General features: G+C 39.6%; 1 protein-coding gene and 1 pseudogene across 5 annotated transcripts in view; both read left to right on the top strand.

The window, feature by feature from the left end:
- CDC27 (cell division cycle 27) overlaps positions 1 to 23,289 on the top strand; it is a 62,820-nt gene that overhangs the window by 11,813 nt on the left and 27,718 nt on the right. For all 5 annotated transcript variants that reach the window (XM_045299591.1, XM_004707256.2, XM_004707255.2 and 2 more), the window contains exons 2-9: positions 7,220 to 7,295; positions 11,268 to 11,415; positions 13,603 to 13,728; positions 17,789 to 17,886; positions 18,456 to 18,610; positions 18,715 to 18,926; positions 19,706 to 19,820; positions 22,996 to 23,111. In XM_045299591.1, the coding sequence (XP_045155526.1) occupies positions 7,220 to 7,295; positions 11,268 to 11,415; positions 13,603 to 13,728; positions 17,789 to 17,886; positions 18,456 to 18,610; positions 18,715 to 18,926; positions 19,706 to 19,820; positions 22,996 to 23,111 (1,046 nt within the window). The remainder of the gene's footprint in view (positions 1 to 7,219; positions 7,296 to 11,267; positions 11,416 to 13,602; positions 13,729 to 17,788; positions 17,887 to 18,455; positions 18,611 to 18,714; positions 18,927 to 19,705; positions 19,821 to 22,995; positions 23,112 to 23,289) is intronic.
- LOC115872870 lies at positions 1,538 to 6,742 on the top strand (annotated as a pseudogene).

Below are 23,289 nucleotides of genomic sequence, written 5' to 3'. Positions count from 1 at the left end.
CAAGGACACATCTCATCCATACAGGCAATGTTGATAAGATCTGAAAAGGGTAGGATATGAGTATCTAAGAAGCTTATTCTTTATTTTGTAATTATTTATTTGGTAAACTCTGTCGGGTTCTCCAAGAGGAAGCATTGGAGAATTTTGATGAGGCAGGAAGAAAGGATGATAGCAGCAGTTAAAGTTTATTGAGTAATTATTAGATCTGTGTTACAGGAGTCATGCACCAAATCATAGGTTACCCAACTTATTTGACCTGCTGCCCCCGTTTTGGGGCAGGGATTACTCAGCGCCCTCCTGGCAATTGAAAACTTCTGTGTTATATCCCATAACACAGGATAAAATGTAGGTATCTGATTTTGTAGTTACGCTCCCCCCTCCCATCCCCACCCAGTCCTAGAGGAAATACTGCTCTAGACAAATAGAGGCCAGTTGTGCCCTGGATGGCCATTCACACACTTTTAGGACCCCAGACAGTACACACTGAACTAGGAGGTAAAATGGGAGCACTAAACACTAAGCACTAAACACATTAGGCCAATTAACTGGGTTGTCCCATGAAACCAGGACCCTAAACCTCCCAAACCAGAAGGTTTGGGGTTGTCTATAAGCAGCTTTTTCTAAGTGTTCCTTTCTGGAAGATTGAGGGGCATCATGGGATTAATTTATATGAAGATAAACCAGAAAGAAGCTTCTATGATGACTAGCAGAAAACTGAAGTATGGCCAAATTACAATTCTGTGAGCTCCTTTGTCTTCTGGAAATTGCAAGTAGGGGGTATTGTGATAAATAAGGATTTCTGACAGCAAATGATCTTTATTATGACATTTGTCAGCATCTGGACGCTTCTGGACATTTTTGATTTGGGGCAGCCTAGAAACTATCTTCCTTAGAACGGAGGCACGGCTTTGCTCGCGTACTTTGGCTATATTATCAGAAGAGACCAATTCCTGGAAGGGACGTGGTTCTTGGTCCAGTAGAGGGCAGCGGAAAGGAGACAGCGGCTGCATCAGTGGGCTCACACAGCATTGTGAGAGTGGTGCAAGACCGGGCGCCGTTCCTTCTGTTGCACACACTGTCGCTAGGAGTGGCACTGATTCAGCATCACCTAACCGCAGAATCCCCCGTGTCATATGTTTTATGTACACGGACTGCTAGGGTCATCTCACGAGATAAGCCAACTACTTCTGGAAATATTGAGGGAGGGGGATGGGAGTTATATTAAGTTTCAGATTAAAGGGTAAGCTCTGTAGCTCCACCTCAGTTGGAAGGATTGTCCAAAGAGATCGTTTCAAAATTATTTACTGTTAATACATAGGTTGTTTGACCAGGCCGAGGAAATGGGTGAGAACTCAGAAAGAACATGGAGACCTTACAGATGAAGGGCTTTAGATTTGAGTTATTCAAGCCTTTCTTTCAAAAGGAAAAAAATAAATTTATTTAAAAGGAGAGCTCCAGCTGCCATCTTGCGTCCCTAATCTCAGCTGGTCTGCCAAAGACCCCCTGAGCCCCAGCCCTCATCCCCCACCCCGACGAGATGAAAGAGATGATCATGAATCAAGAGAAACTCGCCAAACTGCAGGCACAAGTGCACATTGGTGGGAAAGGAACTGCCCGCAGAAGGAAGATGGTGACAGCAGGTGACAGAAAAACTGCAGTTCTCCTGAAAGAAGCTAGGGGTAAACAATATCTCTGGTATTGAAGAGGTGAATATGTTTACAAACCAGGGAACAGTGATCCACTTTAACAACCCCAAAGTCCCAGCATCACTGGCTGCGAACACCTTCACCATGACCGGCCAGGCTGAGACACAGCAGCTAACAGATGCTCCCTAGCATCTTGAACCAGCTGGGCCAGACAGCCTGACTAGCTTGTGGAGACTGGCCCAAGCACTGCCAAAGAAATCTGTTGATGGAAAGGCCCCACTTGCTACAGGGGCCTGCAGGATGCTGACGAGGTTCCAGATCTTGTGGAGAACTTGGATGAGGCATCCAGAATGAGGCGCACTGATTTGAGTTGGCTTCTGGGGAAGGTGAAATTTGTGGAAGTCACTTGGAGCTGCTATTTTGTATGCTGACTGCTTTTTAAATTTGTTTTGTGTATGGATCTGATAAAATCTAGATCTCTAGCATTTGTAAGCCCAAGCCTTTGGGACTTTGCAGCTCTTTTACGTTTTTGCTTATACATGATTCATTCTATGCCGAAGAAGCCTGGGAATAAAATTTGAAACAGAGGTTATAAAATTCTTTGACTAGTCAAAAAGAAAAAGGGGCATGACCTATAGGTTGGGAATTATTTTACTGACATTTGTGTAACCTGAGATAGGACATTTGCCCTGTAAGATTGTACCGAACCAGGAGGTTTTTAATGAGAATAAGCCTTTGAGATCAAAGATTCTCTATACATACCAAACTCATCTGGGGATCTTGATAAAATGCAGATTCTGGTTTACTAGATCTGGGGGGTCTGAGATCCCACACTTCTAGAAAGCCCAGGTGGTGCCAGTGTCACTGTCCTCAGCACCACACTTTGAGTAGCAAGTGTGAAGTCGTTACTCGAAGTTACAGGATGAAGGGGCCGAGAGCACTAACGCTGAGGGGAAAGTGTCCTGCCTACATGAGTATAGTTTACTTAAGTGAGGTTAAATTCTTGCCGCCCTTTCCTTTGTATTCAGATGGGAATAGTCAAGTCAAACATTTTTGAGATCTCATAAAATGTAGTTTGTATAGTTTAAGGATATGTCCAAAAAAATGTTGCTACAAAATAATAGAAACTTTCTTAAACAAAAAAAAAATCAAAATGTCTAGCTATTATTTCTTGGCATGTCCTTCATCCAGGTCTATATACTTCTGAAGGTGGCATTTCCATTGACTCTTCCAGAGAATTTCTGGGGTCTTCAGCTTATCCTATGTCAAAACAGTAATTTTGGCACCCTCAGACTCAAGTTGTGTTCCTTTTTAAATGTTCTTTAAGCTTGGGCAAGATCAGGGCAGTAAGTTGGGAAGGGTAAGGTTTCCCAACAAAATTTTCATTCCCCTACTCAGCTTTCTTGACCCATTTCTCATCAATGCAGTTTTCCGTTTTCTTAAAATGTGTTCCTAGTAGGACCCCATGATAATCCTGTATCTTTTGAGAAAGTCTTTCCAGATTTTCTCGTTCAGAATCCCAACAAACAGCATAACTTTCTGAGCTGACCTCTTTGCCTTGAATTAAAATGGCCTCATAAAACTTCTCAGAAACCACTGTTTTGATTGGATTTTATTTTCTGGATAAATCTAAGACTCATCTCCATTTACAAGTAATTCCATAAAAATGTCTTCATTAGCTTCAGTCCTACTTAAAAGATTGATAGGAAGATCATTTCTTTGCATTAGCTGATCTCCACACAATGCTTTGTCACCCATCAAGCCAAACTCTTGGCAAGACCAAGATGTTCACTGAAAGTGTCGCACAACTTCAGTGCTATCACATCAGTGGGAATGCTTGTCTTCCTCCAGTTCTGGACCACAGTGCATCAGTTTCATCCATCATCAAGGCTCATCTTACTTCTTCCCAACTTTCCTTAAAAAGCTTGTTCCTCTAATGCTTTATGTGAGGCACCATGCCTGTAAACTTTTTGCAGCACTTCGTTGATTTGGCACTGGATTATTCACTTGAATTTTGTCAAAATTTTGATGTTAGACCTGACCTCAGAATTGTTTCTCCCATGGTACAAAAAGTATCCTGTATTTTTATTAATTTTTAAGGCACTGTAATGAGGCTAAGACAAGTGCAATGCTAAGAGAACTTGTTTGTAGCCAGCCACCTGTGTAAGCACAATTTGTTTGGCACAAACCTGTTTGTGTATGAACTGGGGCCCTAGTATTTGCAGTACTTTTTAATTTACTCTCATAGGCTATAAGAGAGTTTCTACAGAAGGGTCAGTAAATGGATGCCACCTGAACAGTCATTTGCCAGAAAACCAAGAAACATGAAATAAATTACCAGTGAATGCATGAAGAGATGTTTAACCTCATTCTGTTGTTGTCGGGTCGATTCCAACTCAGCGCCTTCCGTACAACACAAGGAGATGCCCACCCAGCCCTGCGCCGTCCTCACAATTGTTACGGTTGAGCTCGTTACTGCAGCCACTGTAGCAATCTGTCTTCTTTTTTGCAGCCCCTCTGCTTTACCAAGCATGATGTCCTTCTCCAAGGACTGGTCTCTTCTGACAACGTGTCTGAAGTACGTGCCGTGCGATGACTTCTTGCCACCTGTACCTCTAAGGAGCATTCTGGCCGTACTTTGCTTCCCAGGCGGATTTATTTGTTCTTTTGGCAATCCGTGTTACTTTCAGTATTGTTCTCAGCACCATAATTCAAACATATCAATTCTTCTTAAGTCTTCCGTAATCTGTGTCCAGTTTCCACATGCACATGAAGCAACTGAAAAGACCTGGGCTTAGGTCCGGTGCATCTTTGTCCTTCCTGATTTTTGTTGTTTTTTGGGGGGGTTGTTTGTTTGTTTGTTTGTTTGTTTTTGCCCCTGGCATCAGCTCCTCATTTTCCCCCTCCCGGCCTCCCTGTTTTTCAACACTATTTTTGGCAGATTTACCCAATGCAGCGTTTCATTTGAACTCTTGACTGCAGCTTCCATGAGCATTGATTGTGGTTCCAAACAAGACAGAATCCTTGATAACTTTTCGCTATTTATCATGGTGTTACCTAGTGGTCCAGTTGTTAAGATCCCATTGAGTTATAATCCATACTGGAGGCCGCAGTCCTTGATCAGCAAGTGCCTCCAAATCCCCCTCTCTTTCAGCAAGCTAAGCTGTGCCATCTGTATGTCTCAGATTGCTCGTTAGCCTTTCTCCAGTCTTGATACCACCTTCTTCTTCATATAAGCCAGCTTCTCTGATTGTTTGCTTAGCACACAGATTGAATAAATATGGGGGGAGGACACAACCCTGACATGCACCTTTCCTGACTTTAAACCATGCAGTATTCCCTTGTTCTGTTTTCAGAACTGCCTCTTGATCCGTGCACAAGTTCTCCGTGAACACAACCAATGGAATCCACATTCTTTTCAAGGCTATATGTAGTTTATGAGACCTCAGCCTCGTCAATAAAACACAAGTAAACATCTTTCTGGTATCTCTGATTTCAGCCAAGTGGTATAGGCAGACCCATAAAAAAAAAATCACTGCAATATCATATGAGTGTTCCACTCCAGAATCAAACTGCACACACTACCAGCAAGTGAATTCTGACTCACTGTGACCCTGTATAGGGTTTCTGAGACTATAAGTCTTTTTATTCATTTTTCTTACTTTTATTGGGGGCTCTTATATCTCTTACCACAATCCATACATTCATCCAGTGTGTCAAGCACATTTGCACATATGCCGCCATCATCATTTTCAAAGCATTATCTTCCCACTTGAGCGCCTGACATCAGCTCCCTATTTCTTCCCTCACCCCCCACCCCATCCACCCTCCCTCACGAACCCTTATGGGTTACAGATTATTATTTTCATATCTTATATGTCCTCCATCACCCCTCACCTGCTTTTCCATTATTTGTCCCCCTGGAAGGGGGGTTAAAGTTTGATCCTTGTGAGCGATGCCCCTTCTCTACCCCCACCCTTCCCTAATCCTCCTGGTTTCTCTGCTCTCATTGTTGACCCTGAGGAGCAGATAACCTCACTGTTTTCCCTATTGTAGGCCAGCGGTTTTGAACCAAGGACATTACAGTTACCAACCCAGTCCTTATTCCACAGCACCATCTGGGCTCTTTATAAGCATTGCACTAAAGCTATGTTTGAAAAAATAAATAGCTAATGATCACTGAGGAAAGCTTTATAGACTAGGTGTTATTTAAACAGTGTCTTACACAGAGATGAACAGCTTTAAGGGCTGAGGGAAGGCAATCACATTCCCCAAAGAAGGAAAAGCCAAGTATAAAGGCTTAGAGGCCTGCAGAGCCATGAGAGTTGAATGAATCCGGATAGATAAGATAGAACGCATTCTATGAAGAACCTTTTCTGATGTACCAAGGAGTTTGCACTGCGGCCACAGGATTTTATCACTTGACTAGATCTGTGGGAGAAAGATGAGGTTTTTTTCTACTCTAGTAAAGATGCACAGTTTCTAGAAACTCCCTGAGCAAGTTCTGCTCTGTCCTATAGGCTCACTGTAAGTAAGATTCAACTTAAGGGGGCAATAGGTGCTTGGGTTTTGGTACTGAGTTATCTTGAGAAAACAGGGGGGAAAGTATATGTGTAAGCAGCCCTGGTAGCACAATAGTTAAGCACTCAGCAACTAACCAAAAGGAATCATGCGCGGTGGGGGGGGCGAGGCCTGGCCATCAGTGTTCCTGTTAATACTGCAGCCTAGAATATCCACATGAGCTTTTTTACGAAGATGGTGCGGAAGACAAAAAAAGGAAGGCCCTGGCCCTCCCTAAATGAAAGCCAAAGCAAAGGCATTAAAGACCAAGAAGACCGTGCTGAAAGGTGTCTACAACCACACACAAAAAGAAGATCTGCACGTCACCCACCTTCCGGTGGCCCAAGACCCTGAGCCCTAAGAGGCAGCCCAAATAGCCTTGGAAGAGCCCTGAGGAGAAACATGCTGGACCATTTTGCCATCATCAGGGTCCCTTTGAATCTGCCATGAAGAAGATTCAAGATAACAACACCCCGTTCATGGTGGACGGCAAGGTCAACAAGCACCAGATTAAACAGGCCGTGAAGAAACTGTGACATTGATATAGCCAAGGTCAACACCTTGATCGGGCCTGGCAGTGAAAAGAAGGCATATGTTCCACTGGCCTTTAACTATGATGCATTGATGTTGCCAACAAAACCAGGATCATCTAAACCAGCGGTTCTCAATCTGTGGGTCGCGGCCCCTTTAGGGGTCTAATGACCCTTTCACAGGGGTCACCCGATTCATAACTGTAGCAAAATTACAGTTATGAAGTAGCAACGAAAATAATTTTATGGGTGGGGGGGTCACCATAACATGAGGAACTGTATTGAAGAGTCACAGCATTAGGAAGGTTGAGAACCACTGATATAAACTGAATCCCGCTGGCTAGTTTTAAATATAAGCTTTTTCAATGCAACAAAAAGAAAAGGAAAACATGGGACAATTCTGCTGTGCCCTGTAGGATTACTATGAGTCAGAATCAATCCCACAGCAATTGTCAACATAAGTTCTTTTTTTTTTCCTTACAGGCTGCTATATGGCAAGCACTTAACCACTATGCATACCGCGATGCAGTTTTCCTGGCAGAAAGACTGTATGCAGAAGGTATGCAATCTACTTAATGCTATAGATGGACAATAAAAGATGGAATTTCATCAGATTTTATGATCGTAACAAGATTCTAGGTATTCTTTTGCTCCTCAGTGTTATTTGTTATAACAGAATGCTTATTCTTTTAATTTATTTTTCTTCTTGATTGCCACTAATTCATAAAAACTTTATCCATAGCTCTCTAATAGGATCGTCTCAATAAATGTAGAATTTACTTAATAATTTTCTAATCTGCAAGCATTTTTTTCAGATTTCTTATTAGAACAGAGTTTATGTTTTTGATTAAGAGCATGGATTTAGAGTCTGGCCTCTGTCCAAACTATAACTTGGTCACTTAATTGTACAGCTTCAGAACCTCATACAAGTTATTTAAGCTCCGAGTATTTCAGATTTTTAATCCTATAAGAGGATGATAAAAATGTCCTCATAAGTTCAGTTGAAGAACTAAATTAGAATATATTTGAAGCACTTACTTAGCAGAGCCTTCTGCTATGGCAGTAACTGCTTGATAAACATCTGTTAATGTGGGGTTTGTTTCGGTTCTTAAATTTTTGTCATTCTCTTTATAAGAAGCTAGTATAGATAATTAGGTGCACCTCCACCCACCCCACCCCCGCCCCTCTTTCCATTTTGAGTCATTTCCTTGAATTGTGTATTCTAAAATGGAATTTCCAAGTCAAAGGGTTTGATCAGTTCTACTACAAATTAACCCATTGTCCAGATCAGCGAATGGTAGATCTGTCCTGACTCCACTTTAGCAAAGATAGCAAATACTGCTACTCCTAACTTACAACCATAGGACCACCGCTAATCCGTCAGTCCTCAGTTCTTTTCAGTACAATGCTTTAGGCTTGCAGCATCAGTTGGTCAGGGCTGGGATGCTTTGGTGACCTCCACTGCCACTAGTAGTAGTCCCTGTGTTTCTGGGAAAGAAGCTGATGGGTAGGATCTTTTATTTGAAATGATTTTCCAGTTTCGTTAGCTCTATATATCACCCATTTATCTTTTTCTTAAGTATTTCATGGATAGTGTACCTGAATGATGAGACTGATAGAGGTGATATGTGAGAATCTCAACACAGATGTTCATTGACCATTTGATCTTAAGCAAGAAGCTACACTGAGCCTACTTTTTCTCATCTTTAGAATGGAAAGAGAAATGTTTCTGACCTGTAGGAAGCTCCTTACAAGTTTACTCTGTCTCTTAGCATCTCTTAGGACAATGGCTTCTCAGATCTTTTTCTTAAGCCTTTACTGTGTATGTGTTGGTGTAATGTGTTACATGTGTGATAACCACAGGGTCACCAGTTCAAAACCACTAACTAATAATCAGGATACTCTGAGGCTTTCTGCTCCGGTAAAGATTTACAGCCTCAGAAATCCTGTAGGGTCACTGTGAGTCAAAGTCGACTTGATGGCAATGAAAGTGAATTTGTTTGTTTGTTGTTTTTTTGTGTGTTTTGTTTGTTTTAATGTACTTTGATTAAGAGTTGGCTAATGAGTTGAGACTTGCCATTTGGAAAAAAACTTAGCTCTGATCCTGTCTGCCTCCACATTCCCCATCTCTACTGCAAGCACATTTGAGGGAGCTTCAAAAAGTTCATGGAAAAATGGAGCTAAGAGATAATGAAGTTTTTCCACAAACTTTTTGAAGCACCCTGGTAATTTTCCTTTTCACTGCAATACCTGATCCCTCTGACCAAGGTTTTGTTCTCCATAGGTAATTGGTTAATTTGGTCACAATGTAGACTGAAAGCTTTCTCCCTTGTTCTTCTGGTACCTAGCATGTAGCATTTCTAAGATTCCTAAGATTTTAAATTGTAAACTTGTAATTGTCAGGAATGACTAGACATGAGTGGTTAGGAACCTCCTAGAAACTGTCTCTTAGGTACAGTCATGTGACTAATATGGTGGGTCCTTGGGGGAGAGAAGGAGAACAGAATAGTTGAAGCATAATTCCTTTGTGTTGAAATATTATCTAGACTTAAATTTCATGTGTCTTAAATTGTGTGTGTTGTTTCCCTCCCCACTTTCCCAATAACGAACTGCTATAAAGCCATATAGTAATGGGGATTGTAACTGGTAAATAGAAATGAAAAAAAGGAAATAGTGTAAAACATTGTTTCCCAAATATTTCTTCAGGGTAGTATCAATGTATATTTCTGCGTTGTGTTGAGGGCCCTAATTCAAAACTAAATCTAGCTTAAACTCTAGTTTTACCTTTAATAGAGATTTTGTGCCCTATACTAGAAAATGTTTCATTTTTAAGGTGAAGATAGGTCCCCAAAAGTTGTTCACCTGTTTTCTGCCTGTCTTAATGACTAATGAACAGATGCAGAAATTGCATTGGGTAAATCAATTAACATAAACTGGGCTCAGCTCAGCAGAGGACTGAATCAGGGTGACCTATTCAGCACCTATCTCTTTTCTGTCTTTGCCTTGATAGAGAGCCATACTACCCAGCCCCACCCACCTCCCCCCAAGTATGTGACCATAAATGACAACAGGCTTTTGTTTTTTGTTACATGGGGCTTCAAAAAGCTCATAGAAAAAGTCTATTGTCATTTTAAAGTCCCCTTTGCATATACCAGCCTTTTAAGTTATTACATGTCAAAAAAAGTAGTTTCAGCATGCTAAGGCTTTATTGTGACTGGAAGTTAAATTAATTTGTGTAAACCATTTTTTATTGGTACAATCAGTAATCTCTCTCTTTTTTTAATTTCTTAAAATTTAACTTATAACTAGTCCTTTGCAAAATGTAGATGAAATCACACTTGCTAACTTCCTGTGAATTAGTATTGGAACTAAGATTAGCAATTGCATTGTAGCAATTAGCCCTCTGTTCCCACTGCGGAGAGCTTCCAGTTTATTATTATTTGTATTTGTATCTGTAGGATACAGTTTATTATTATTTGTTATTTGTATCTGTAGGACTCATGCTCATGCAATTAACACACATATCAAGATTTCGTACTATTTACTACATATTAACATTTTTTAATGTTAGAGTTTGAGGATAATCAAAAGTGGAATCAGTAGAAGAGTTCACTTGTTTATTTGAATGTGTATATGACTTGTGAATGTATAAAAACCTCATAAGAATAAAATGTCAAATTACTGTTTTTAGCCAAATCTTTGAATAAAGTTAACATTTCAGGAGGACATAGCAGTTCTGCCATTGGAGAGCAAATGAATTGTTATTATAGAAGTGTCAAGGGTGTCCACTGAATGTTAAAATGATAAGGGTATTCACAATTAATTTTTCCTTCTATTTATCGTAAATGTAATTTGGTTGATTAGAGAAAATAGTGGGATTTTCTGTTGTTTTAAATCTGGCCTTTTCTTTGAAGAAGAAATTGTTTCAGATTGGTAATGATGTGTATAGCTGTTTCTCTAGTGAAATTTGACTTTTCACTACTAAAAAATCTATCAGAAAATATTACATACAAACTAGGATACGTCTATTGAAAAGGTATGCTGGTGTACTGTGGGTGGGTAAGCACTTGACTGCTGATGGAAAGCGTGCAATTGGAACTCAGCAACGCTCGTGTGGCAGGCCCCTTCTGTGAAGAGTGCAGCCTTGGGGAAACCCTGTGCCACAATTCTGCTCTCACTCAGGGTCACTATGAGTCGGAATCGACTCGAGGGCAATGAGTTTAAATCGCTTAAAGACGTGTGTATGTGGTTTTCTTTTTTAAGGTCTCAACCGTAGAATCCCATTAGTATCTTCTATTATTTTCCTGGGTTCCTTGTAGGAAGCAGGTAATCAGGAGTTGGGTAACAACTTTCCATCATGAAATACTTCTCTCTAATTCAAATTTGAATTCATAAGTTATAGTTTTATATTAAATAAGATACTTCATTTTCTTTTACTGTTAAACTTGCTTATGCCCTGATAAATTTATGATGACCACTCAACATACTGAATAACAGTCCCCTTTGTTTCTATGTATATATATGTTCTTAGTGCACTCCGAAGAAGCCTTGTTTCTATTGGCAACCTGTTACTACCGCTCAGGAAAGGCATATAAAGCATATAGACTCTTGAAAGGACACAGTTGTACTACACCACAGTGTAAATACCTGCTTGCCAAGTGCTGTGTTGATCTCAGCAAGTAAGTTCTCTAATCTTTTTTCCCCCCTCGCTAATTTTGTCCCACTTACAGAGTAGAATGTTGAATAAAATTATTTCATCAGATTACTGTGTATACTCATGTAGAAGCCGAGTTTTCCACCACATTTTTATGCAGTTTTTGTAGTAAAATTAGGTGCTTCAGCTGATATTTAGGTCAGTTTATACGCGAGTGTACACGGTCCGTTCCAGCTGACTCTCATCCCCACAACACAAAGGATAGTGCTCCCTTCTGGCAGTAGGGTTTGTCTACCAACATTTGAAATGTTTACTCTGTTACCTTTGGAATCTTTTTGTGATGGAGAGATTTCATCGTTATAATAATTAATAATATATTTTAGCCCTGGAGAAACTCAAAACTAATTCCCATCAGTTCCTCAAATCTAAAATGATCACAAATGATACTTTGTTTACTTTGCTTTCATTGTTAGACCAGTTAGAATAAGCCTGTGTACCTGCCAGTTCATCATTGTCAGAGATTACCAGAGATTAGTGCCTCCTTGACTGTATCTAAGGAATCCAGGTGTCACAGTGGTTGAAGCACTCAACTGGTTAACCAAACGGTTGCCAGTTCAAACCCACCAGCTGCTCCCTTGGAGAACAATATGGCAGTCTGCTTCCATCACAATTCTCAGCCTTGAAAACCTGTGGGCAATTTTACTCACTTCTTATAGGCCACCATATGTCAGCATTGACTCAACCATAGTGGGTTTTTGGGGCATGGCAGTGTCTTAAATGGTTGTGAGCCCTGATAGTCAGATAGGCATTGGACTGCTAACCACAGATCAGTGATTCATACCCACCAGCTGTGGTATGGGTAAAAGTGGAGGCTATTTGCTCCCTTAGAAGAAGATTTATTGCCCCAGAAACCCTAAATAGGGGCCCGATGAGTCTTAATTGATTCATAGAGACAGTGGTTTTTAGTAGGTGATTGTGCAATGAAGGGTTTCCTTTCAAGATCAATCGATTTAGGAACCATTACTGTTATGTCTTCCAAGTGGTGATTCAGTTTCAGGAGATCATCTCTGTTGCGCATTACAGCGAAAACAAGACAGTGCTCCTCTTCAGAATCAGCAAGTGGAAACATAGTTTTGCTCTTAAACTCTTTTCCATGATGTATGAGTTGGAATAATGGTAAAAGTTTCTACAAAGGTATTTGTAAAAGCCTGTTTAGTCTATAGGTTTACAAATAAGGGCGTACAAATAAGCCTCACAAAGTTTGCATGGACAGAAAAATATATTTGTATTTGTCCAATGTTTGTTGACTTTTAAAATAAAACTATGTAAAATAGCTATTAAATTTTTTATCTTAACATTCTAATTCTAAAAAAGATTAATCTTATTTTTCAGTTAGTTTCTTAAGCCAGTTTTTGTTAGACATTCGTATTCCATTTATAACTATTCCTTTTTTTATAATCCAACTGGAAGTAAAAGAACTTTATTGGTCAACTTTTATACTCTGCACACTTTTGGGTATGGCAGTGTCTTAAGTGCTTGTAGGCTAAGCATACTGACTTGAGATCTTTCCCACCTGATGATTTGTTTTCAATCAAAATTTCAAATGCAAACTATTATAAATACTGATGCATAAAGAGTGCATCATGAAATCAGGCACTTTTTTTATTTTGGAAACATAATATTTTATATCAAGAAAAAGTAACAGATAAAAGAGATGAAGTACCATTCAAGTTTTGTTTATAAAATCTTTTTTAAAAATCTTAAAATGACTCAGTTCATTAAATACGTAATTTTTAATTAAAATGTTTGTCTTTTTTAATGTGCTTACAGATCCCAGTTTCAGGAAATTATAGAAATAATAATGACCACACTTAAAAATGAAAGACAGTATTTTTCCTCTCGCTATAATATAATCTTCCAGTTCTTTTTACATGAGTAATGAGTTACTACTCAGTCTAGATATATAAATACAAAAACTAAATTCAGTTGATTCCTTTCTTTTTGGTTCCATTTTTTAAAAGCAAGAATGGAATTTTAAGAGGATAAACCTCCTAAAAGAATTCCAAATGCATGTTTCCAGCTTTTCTAAAAGTACCAGGAACTTTTTACTTTAACTTCATATTTAGAAGCACATTGGTTATCATTAGAATATCTCTGCACATCATGCTTTATATTGCTTTCTTTTTTTAATCTGTAAATTTGTATCTTAAAGACTTGCAGAAGGGGAACAGATCTTATCTGGTGGAGTGTTAAATAAACAGAAAAGCCATGATGATATCGTTACCGAGTTTGGTGATTCAGCTTGCTTTACTCTTTCATTGTTGGGACATGTATATTGGTAAGTAAGAATGATACAAATGGGCCAAAAATTGTTTCCAATAATAGAACACTTGCATTAAAAAAAACCTGTATTGGTATGTGTTAATCAAATAACATGTGGCAAGTAGGTACACAGTTTTCCCATTTCATGCCATTGTTAAACCTGTAGTAAAGTCCTGTTTTTAATCGTAATGATAATAACAACAGCAGCACCGCACATGCCTGATAATGTTATAATAATTTTGAGACATGTTGCAAGAATTTTCCTACAATGGTAGTTGAAATATTAGTGAGTTGCACATAAGTTAGCTAGTTTGTTTTTTAAAGTGAAAGTGAACCCCGAGTTAGCTATCACTATAATAACATTGTTTTGATTCTGAAATACATTTTGAATTAGAGGAGGCGTGGAGAGTAATAATTAGCATTAGAGGAATTACTACTACCACTGTGTAAAGGAAAGCATCATGTGTGTAATACCATCTGATAAAGCACAGTGGGAGACATGATTGAGGGCTGCTTGTCTAAAGCAGGAGAACAGCATCTGTCTTGAGATATAAATTGAGGCTAGTTTGGATATCAGTTTTTTAAAGACACCTTGAAAGTGTCTTTTTAAACCGAATAAATTATTTGACTGCCTTTGGGAGCTCATTTTCAGATTTGGTAGAAGTCCATCTAGCTATAGACATTGCTCTGATGAGAACAAGAGTGAATTAGAGTAAACAAGAGTGAATCGGTGGCTTCCTCTCTTAAGGAAAGGCCTGTGAGAAGTAAATTTAGTTCCTACACATGATTGGGAGGATCCTTCTGGTCATTCATTCACAAGCCTCTAGCTAGACACCTAGTGTGTGACACTGGAAATGAAAACTACCTTCCCGCTTGTTAGGGTTCCTCATAGAGCGAGAAGCGATGCACTAAGTCAAATTTATTTGTAAGTGTTCATCATTGCAATCAAAGTGCTTTGATAAAATTTGGACAGTTGTTCGAGGGACACTAGTGAGCTGATAGCTGGAATAAGATGAGGGAGGAGGGTGGCTAGCCCCGACTTTAGGAGAGATAGTAAGCTTGACGAGTCACCTCCAGAGGAGAAGGAAACGTTTGAGGACCGTAAGTTATGTGAGGAACATAAATATAAAAAGAAGTGAAAGAACTTGACAAAGCTTTTATGAGAGGAATGTTGTAGGAATATTAGTTCTTCAAAAGTGCCATATCCTTTTACTTTTAAAATAATGGCTAAGATAAACCACTACGAATATTATTCTTTGGTTAAAAGAGTTGGGTTAACTGATAAAAAGCCCTGCACAGGCAGAAAAAGCTCCAAAAACTTGGAAATTAAAGAAGATGCTTCTAAATAACCCAGAGATCGAAGAAGGCTTAAACAGGAAATTAAAAACGACACTGACTGAATGAAAAGGAGAATACAACATTTAAGACTTGTGGGATATGACTAATATAACTAAAAGAGTTCTTAGGAATTTATAGCCCCGAATGCTTACATAAGTTACTGCCACACTCCCACCTCAGGAGGAGGAGGAGACTTTCGAGGCCCATAAAGATTTGTTGTTAGGGGCCCGCAAGTCCCCTCTGGTTCAGACTCTCAGCAGCCCTGTCCACAGCAGAACAAACCGCTGCTCCGCCGTGTGCCATCCTCACAGCCCTGGTCATGTTTGAGCCCATGGTTGTAGCCAGTATAGAAATCCATCTCCTTGATGGGCCACCTCTTTTTCACTGATCCTCCGCTCCAGGAAGTATGCCGTCCTTTTCCAGGGACTAATATCTCCTGATAACATGGCCAAAGTATGTGAGGCAAAGTCTTGCCATCTTGACTTCTAAGGAGCATCTGGCTGTACTTCTAAGACAGATTTTTTTGTTCTTCTGGCAGTCCACAGACCTTGCAGGATTCTTCAGCAAGATCATAATTCAAATGCACCAAATCTTCTCTGGTCTTCCATATTCATTGTCAAACTTGCATGTGCAAATGGGGGTATTGAAAATACCATGGCTTGAATCAGGCTCACCTTCTGCCTGGTGAGGTTCACGTGTACAGCCACCGTTTCTGTTGTTGAAACAGGGATATTGGCAATGAAGAAGTCATTCGGCTCGAAAAATTGCTTCATGTGCTCTTCAGCTTTGTTTCTGTCATTTAAGCCCGACTTTCCAACGGCTGATCCTTCTATTCGTTTCCAGCTTTCACGTTCCCATCACCAGTAATTATCAGTGCATCTTGATTACATGTTTGATCAATTTCAGAATGAAGAAGCTAGTAGAATTTGTCAATTTCTACATCACTAGCTTTAGTGATTGGTGTGTAAATTTAAATAATAATCGCATGAACTGGACTCCCTTGTAGGCCTGTTGATTTCATCCTATCACATGCAGCATTGTACTTTAAGATAGACTTAAAATATCCTTTTTGACGAGGAATGTGACATCATTCTTCTTGAATTTGTGGTTCCCCGCATAGGCATAGTAAATCATACTGTCTGATTTAAAATGGCGCATATCAGTCTATTGCCACTCACTAATGTCTAGGACATTAATTTCTGTGAATCCCATTTCTTTTTCACCCATTTCCTTTTTAGCCACTCCCTAGATCATACTTCATATAGTTCATGTCTGATTATTAATGGATGTTTGCACCTGTTTCTTCTTATCCTATCTGAGTTTTATCCCATCAACAAGTGAATGCCCCAAAGCTTTACTGCATCCCCATCACTGTGGGCACCTCTACTTTGAGGAGGCAGCTTTTCCCCAGTTGTATTTTGAGTGCCTTGTAATCTGGGAGGCTCATCTTCTGGCATTATAAAGATTCCGGCACGGGAAAGATTTGCAGGTTCTGGAACCCAGAGGGGCGGATTTCCTCTGTCCTTAGGGTCACTATAAGTGGGTCAGAATTGACTTGGTGGCAATGAGTATAGAGGCTCTTATTAGGGGGCTCTGGTGACTCAGTGGTGTAAGTGCTAGGCTGCTTATTGAAAGGCTGGCGGTTCAAACCAACCAGCCACTGTGTGGCATTCTAAGCCTTTGAAACCCTATGAGGCAGTTCTCCAACTGCTATGAGTCAGAATTGATTTACTGTCAGTGGATTTGGTGTGACACTTCTACTAGACTGGCTCAAATGGAAATTACTGACAAAGCAAGATGCTTAGGCATTGCTGTTGGGAATGTAAAGGGTACCCGTTCGTAGCTGTTTTATTTGTGGAAGCAAAAAACTGGAAGCCATCCACATGTCTTTTGATGGGTTCAGTGGATAAACTGTTACATCCATATGCTCAGCATTTAATGAGGAACAACAAGAAACCATAAAATTACAGCAAGTGAGAAAAATCTATGATCCGGTTTATGTAATAGTCTTAAAATGACAAAATTATAGCCCGAGAGAACATATTCGTGGTTTTTAAAGGCTTAGGATTGAGGAAATGTATAATTAATTAGAAAGGGGGGCCAACATTCTTTGGGATGTTGCAACCGTTCTATATCTTGATTGTTCTGGTGGTTATACAAATCTACACATGATGTGAATTTTCATAAAACTATACGTACACTCTCAGTGAATGCACATAAAAACTGGAATCTGAATACTTGGCTAGAAAATCTGATCACTTAAATATGCTTTGAAGTCCCTTTCACAATATTCAGAAATTAAGCATGAGATGACGCATTTGGAAGTTTTTCGTTTCTCCTCCAGTAACTGAGTGTCTGACTGAATCAAAAGCGGTGACAGAATTCACTAAGGCGATATTAGTGTTCCTTCCAGTTCGTGTGCTGTGTGCTTCCCCTGTCCTGACTTACAGTGATTGGCGCTTGGCAAAAGGGGACATTGATCATTTAGGAGAGTGTGGAGCAGAGTGTTCTTAGAACATATATGTATAAGATTTATCTAATTTTTAATTCTAAAAACTCATAATAAACGTTTGGGCTTGACACAATGGATGTATGTGTGGATTGTGATAAGAGTTGTACAAGCCCCCAATAAAATGATTTCATTATTTTAAAAAAGGTGGAGGGGAGAAAGGATTCTGGCAAATAAATAAATGTTTGGGGTTTCCTAGCTTGTTTAATCTATTTCTTTCTCTCTACAGCAAGACAGATCGGCTTGCCAAAGGATCAGAATGTTACCAAAAGAGCCTTAGTTTAAATCCTTTCCTCTGGTCCCCCTTTGAATCATTATGTGAAATAGGTAGGTTTATAGGGGGTGGGAAAAGTTATCCCAACCTCGTTTCCTCTTCTCTTTCCTTTTGTCCTCTTGACTAATTTTGGGGGGAGCAATACAAATCATCTGTTCACAAGAAAAGGATTTTTCAAAGCTAAGGGTGGTTAAAATTGAGACTAAGTAATATGTTAAACTTACAAGTTTAAGGTTCAGCAAAGTAGCCCTTCAGTACTCCACCCCAGAGAGTAAACCGGTAGTCTCTTCTGTGTAGCCAGTCTAGTTTAAGTATGTTGTGTCCTTAAGAATATGAGGAGTTTAGCCTACTATTGAATTTCTAGAGAAGAACCTTTCCAAGGTAATTGAGTACGTGGGGAAGAGACTGCAAAAGGAATATGATGTGGACGCTCTGGGATGCATAAGGGCTATTGCAAGACATTGCATCTAGATGCATGAACGTGTTAGAATTTTAGTATCCACCATCGTTTAGACTCCTTTACCCTGAAATCAGAAAGGTCTGGACAGGGCTTTATTTCAGCTGATTGATGCACACCTGAAAAAAGTGTATCCTTGTTTTCCTGTCATTTGTGTCCCTGCAGGTGAAAAGCCAGATCCTGACCAAACATTTAAATTAACATCTTTACAGAACTTTAGCAACTGTCTACCCAACTCCTGTACCACACTAGTATCTAATCATAGTTTATCTCACAGACAGCCTGAGACTGTTCTGACAGAAACACCCCAAGACACAATTGTAAGTGGATATATGCAAGTATTCGTAGTATTATGAAATTTAGAAAGCATGATCTGAACTAAATAATGTATGGTAAATGACATGGTAGAAAATTTGTATTTCAGGAATTAAACAGACTGAATTTAGAATCTTCCAATCCCAAGTACTCCTTGAACACAGATTCCTCCGTGTCTTATATTGATTCCGCTGTCATTTCACCAGACACTGTCCCTCTTGGAACAGGAACTTCTATATTATCTAAACAGGTTCAAAATAAACCAAAAACTGGTCGGAGTTTACTAGGAGGACCAGCTGCTCTTAGCCCATTAACCCCAAGGTAAGATTTTTTAAAAGGTGCAGTCATAGTAAATGATCTTACAATAATTTATATTAACTAAAAATAATAATAATAATTTATATTAACTAGTAATATCACCTAGTCTGAATAGCACATTTCTAAATCACTATGGAAATTGAGGCATTTAATAAATCAGTAATGAATCTATTCTTTTAGAAAATGAAATAAGATATATGCTCCTTTTGAAAACAATAATATTAAATATTGGAGACAAATGTTAAGTTCTTCGGTGAACCTTACCCAGTTAGTGTGCACATTAAAAGATAACGTCTTCATGGGTCTGCAGTAGTGGGTTGCAATGACACCCCACCCCACCCATCCCAATGTTGGTATGGTCAGCAATAGTTATTGGTAATGCTATGTTCCCAAAAATGGAGGAAGGATTTACATCTATTGATGTTTAAATATGAATAGCACATTCCATTTTCTCTAGAAATACTTAACCTCTCTGTAATCGTGTCTAAATCGCAAGCTTTTAAAGTAATTTTATCATTTGGATATTAATGTTTATAAAGTCACTCTTTATCTTTAAGACTCCCGAGATCAGTAGTTACTGCTCAGTTTAACTCCTTGTTTGATCTTTTAAGAATCTTCATTATGGTGGGTGGCATAGTCTATATTTTAATCTACCCTCAGACCTCACTGCCCCCAAGACTGATTTGCCATTCTCTTCCTTTTAGACCTTCTAATTTAAGTATACTGCTGCTTTATATATGCCTTGATGACTTTTTGACACCTTGATTTCAACCTCTTCTCAGTTTTGGGATTTTGCCATTAGAAACCCCAAGTCCTGGAGATGGATCCTATTTACAAAACTACACTAATACAACTTCTGTAATTGATGTGCCATCCACCGGAGCTCCTTCCAAAAAGGTACTTTCCATGCAAAATGTGGCTTAGTATTTATTGGTAAGCTCAATCCCTCCCTCCCGTCAAGTTCAGTGCCCACGCATAACCTGATAGGACAGGGTAAAACCGCCTCTTTGGGTTTCTGAGACTGGAACTCTTTATGGGAGAAGAAAGGCCGGCCCAGTCTTTTTGCCGGTAGTGGTGAAAGAAACACATTTAAAATCCCAGTCTGTTAAAGTCTTTCAGGAGTCCCTAGTGGTGCTCTCGCTTCAGCACCCAACTCCTGACCCTGAGTTTGGCCATTTGAATGCACCCAGAGGCTCTTTGAAGGACAGGCCTGGCCAGTTCCTCCCCAAAGGTCCCGGCCTGAAATCTGTGGAGCCTTCTGCTCTGCACACATGGGCTTGCCATGAGTCACATCGCCTCAGTGACAACCAACAACAACAAAAGGTGATTTCAGAGAAACGCTTCCGTGTAGAGCTGCTTTCCTTTAGAGTGGTTGACCTAAATGTGGGTCGTTGTTGCCAGAGCCTCCTGGTTCTCCTCCACGATGTAAAGCCAGCTGCTCTGTTTTTCAAGTAAGATTGTAGCTCACTAAGTAAGTGTGGCTTCTTTAAGCTAAATAAAATCGACATACTCAGATTTTTACTTTTATTTTTTCAACAAAATTAGGATTTTATAATCTCCCCTTGCAGAGGTATATGACAGCAAATGTCAAAGTACCCTTTGTTTAACATACATGTGTTGCCCATATATCTTGTGTGAGAACTAAGTGTGTGTGTGTGTGTGTGTGTGTGTGTGTGTGTGTGTGTGCTTATTGACATACCTAGAACTTAATACAAATTCAAGAACTGGAAGCCAAATAAGTCATACTCATATGTGAATGAGAATGGTGTCTGTGCTCGTTTTTAACACCTTTTCCACGTCTGAATCTCAGAAGCCAAAAGAAAGAAATAGCTCCTTCTGAAAATCCACAACTGCCATCGGGTCGATGCTGACTCTGACTCATTAGGACCTTCTAGGATAGAGCAGAAACTGCCCCCGTGGGTTTCCAATACTACACGTCTTTATGAGAGTAGAAAGGCTAATCTTTCTCTGGAAGGGAGGCAGTAGTTTTGAACTGCTCTCTTTTTGGTTAGCAGCCCAGTGCATAACCCACTATGCCACCAGGGCTCCTCGTAATACTTCCTGAGTAATGATCAGAAAATACTCCATTGTCTAGCTTATGTACATATTGTTTAAAATTGATTTTTAAAATTTGGTACCTACCTACTCTTGTATTATGGGAGTGAAGTATGATGTTAGAACTATGAAAACGGCCTGGTAGGATAATGGTTAGCAAGCCAAAGTTAGGAGAAGACCGGTTAAGCAGTGGCACGGGTATATGACTTCAGTGCCCATGTAATAAAAGCCACCTGCTGTCTCAGCCTCTCTTCTGCCCTTTTTCTTTTCATACCCAAGGAAGTTAGGTGAATTTTCTAAAAGGACAGGATGAACCTTGTGGAGATTGCTGTCAATGAGATGAAACAAAATAGGTGTGTCTTGTTGAATGGAAAACGAATCTGTTCTGTAAACCTTTCGGCCAGTTCACATAAAAGTTTAAAATGTTGGGGGGCGGAGGGTGAGGGAGTAGGAGGGATGACCACTGCGATAGTATGCAGGAAGGGTTAAAATAAGGCTTTCTTATCTGATGAGATCATGGTGATCAGTGATTTCATAGCTAGCAATTTGAGAATGAGTTACAGCAAATAGAGTAGCAGTAAGTTTGGAAGAAAATCATCTGGTGCTTAGAAACAATCTACTGACTTAATGATCTTAGTCCCCTTTCTAAAACGCTGATGATGTAAATGGATAGAAATCAGGTGATGAATAAGAGAAAACAGAAAGATCAAGCAAAGATTTACCATTGTTTCCTCCAAGGAAGACAACTTAATGAAAGATTGGAAAAACTGAAAGGAAATATACAATTTGGGAAGTAATTGGAGGATTATCTCTTTTACCTTCTCCCCTAAACTCCTGTTGTAAAACGGTTGTTTTTGTTTGTTTGTTTACTAAGTGCCAAAGAAGTTCAATTAAATCATGTGTGTAGAGGTGTCGAAGGGATCTGGTGTAAGGCATCATCAGAACAAAAAATCTTACCATAGTGAATGATGGGGGGAGTGCGGAGTGGAGATCCAAAGCCCATTAGTAGGCCACTGGAGATCCCCTTGCAGAGGGGTCTCGGGGAGGAGATGAGCCAGTCAGGGTGTGATGTAACAATGATGAGAAATACAACTTTCCTCTAGTTCCTAAATGTTTCCTCCCTGCTCCCACTACCATGACTCGAATTCGACCTTGCAAGTCTGGCTAGACCAGAGGAGGTACACTTAGGAACTGAAAATACAGGGAATCCAGGACGGATGAGCCTATAGGACCAGTGGTGTGAGTGGCAAAACAAGGAGGGTAAAGGGAGAATGGGTAGAAAAGCTGGAACCGATTACATGGAACTGTGTGTGACCTCCTCCCTGGGGGACAGACAACCGAAAAGTGGGTGAAGGGAGACGTCGGACAGGGTAAGCTATGACAAAATACCCATTTATAAACTATCAAGGGCTCATGAGGGAGGGGGAGCTGGGAGGGAGGGGAAAAATGAGGACCTAATGTGGGTGTTTAAGTGGAGAGAAAATGTTTTGAGAAATGATGTACAAATGCACTTTACACAATTGATGTGTGTATGGATTGGGATAACAGTTGTATGAGCCCCTAATAAAATGCTAAAAAATAAATAAATAAATCGTGTGTGTGTGTGTGTGTGTGTGTGTGTGTGTGTGTGTGTGTGTATAGAGAGAATTTTATCACAAATCTTGATAATAATATTTGTCTTAAAACTCTTTTATCTCTAGTGCCCACCACTTAGCCCCAAATAGAGTAGAGACATACTGAATGGAAGGTGATCACAATAAGAATAAAAGCCTCCAGAAAATTAAGACCTTTCTTTTGAAACTAAAGAGAATGGTGAACAGATAACAAAGAAAAATACAATAGAGATACAGATGGTGTTCATATTAGATAATGATTTGTGGCCTGTTCATTAATTTTCAGATGATGATTTATATTATAAAGTCTTTCATTAGGAGAATGCAAATGGGCAGTTGCGGTATCCTTTACAATACAGTTTATAATTCACAAACCTTAAGCGTGTTTGTTATATGTTTTACAGTCTGTTGCCAGAATCGGCCAAACTGGAACAAAATCTGTCTTCTCACAGAGTGGAAATAGTCGAGAGGTAACTCCAATTCTTGTCGCACAAACACAAAGTTCTGGCCCACAAACAAGGTATGTATTATGCTGTCATTGTTTGACATTCTTTAGCGTTTTCCCTTATTTTGATGCTACAAACAGACATATGACTTCAGTGCCCATGTAATGATGCATAATCCTTGACTGTATTAAAAACCCTCAGTGTTTTTATGAGCTTGAGAGCGTTTAGTCGCCCTCCTTGTGAGTGCCAGCT

Source organism: Echinops telfairi, unplaced genomic scaffold (genome assembly GCF_000313985.2).
Source record: "Echinops telfairi isolate 266 unplaced genomic scaffold, ASM31398v2 ScPeMD7_7458;HRSCAF=8496, whole genome shotgun sequence".
NCBI lineage: Eukaryota > Metazoa > Chordata > Mammalia > Afrosoricida > Tenrecidae > Echinops > Echinops telfairi.
The sequence above is the reverse complement of the archived record's forward strand: the minus strand, read 5'-3'. Positions and strand labels throughout refer to the sequence as shown.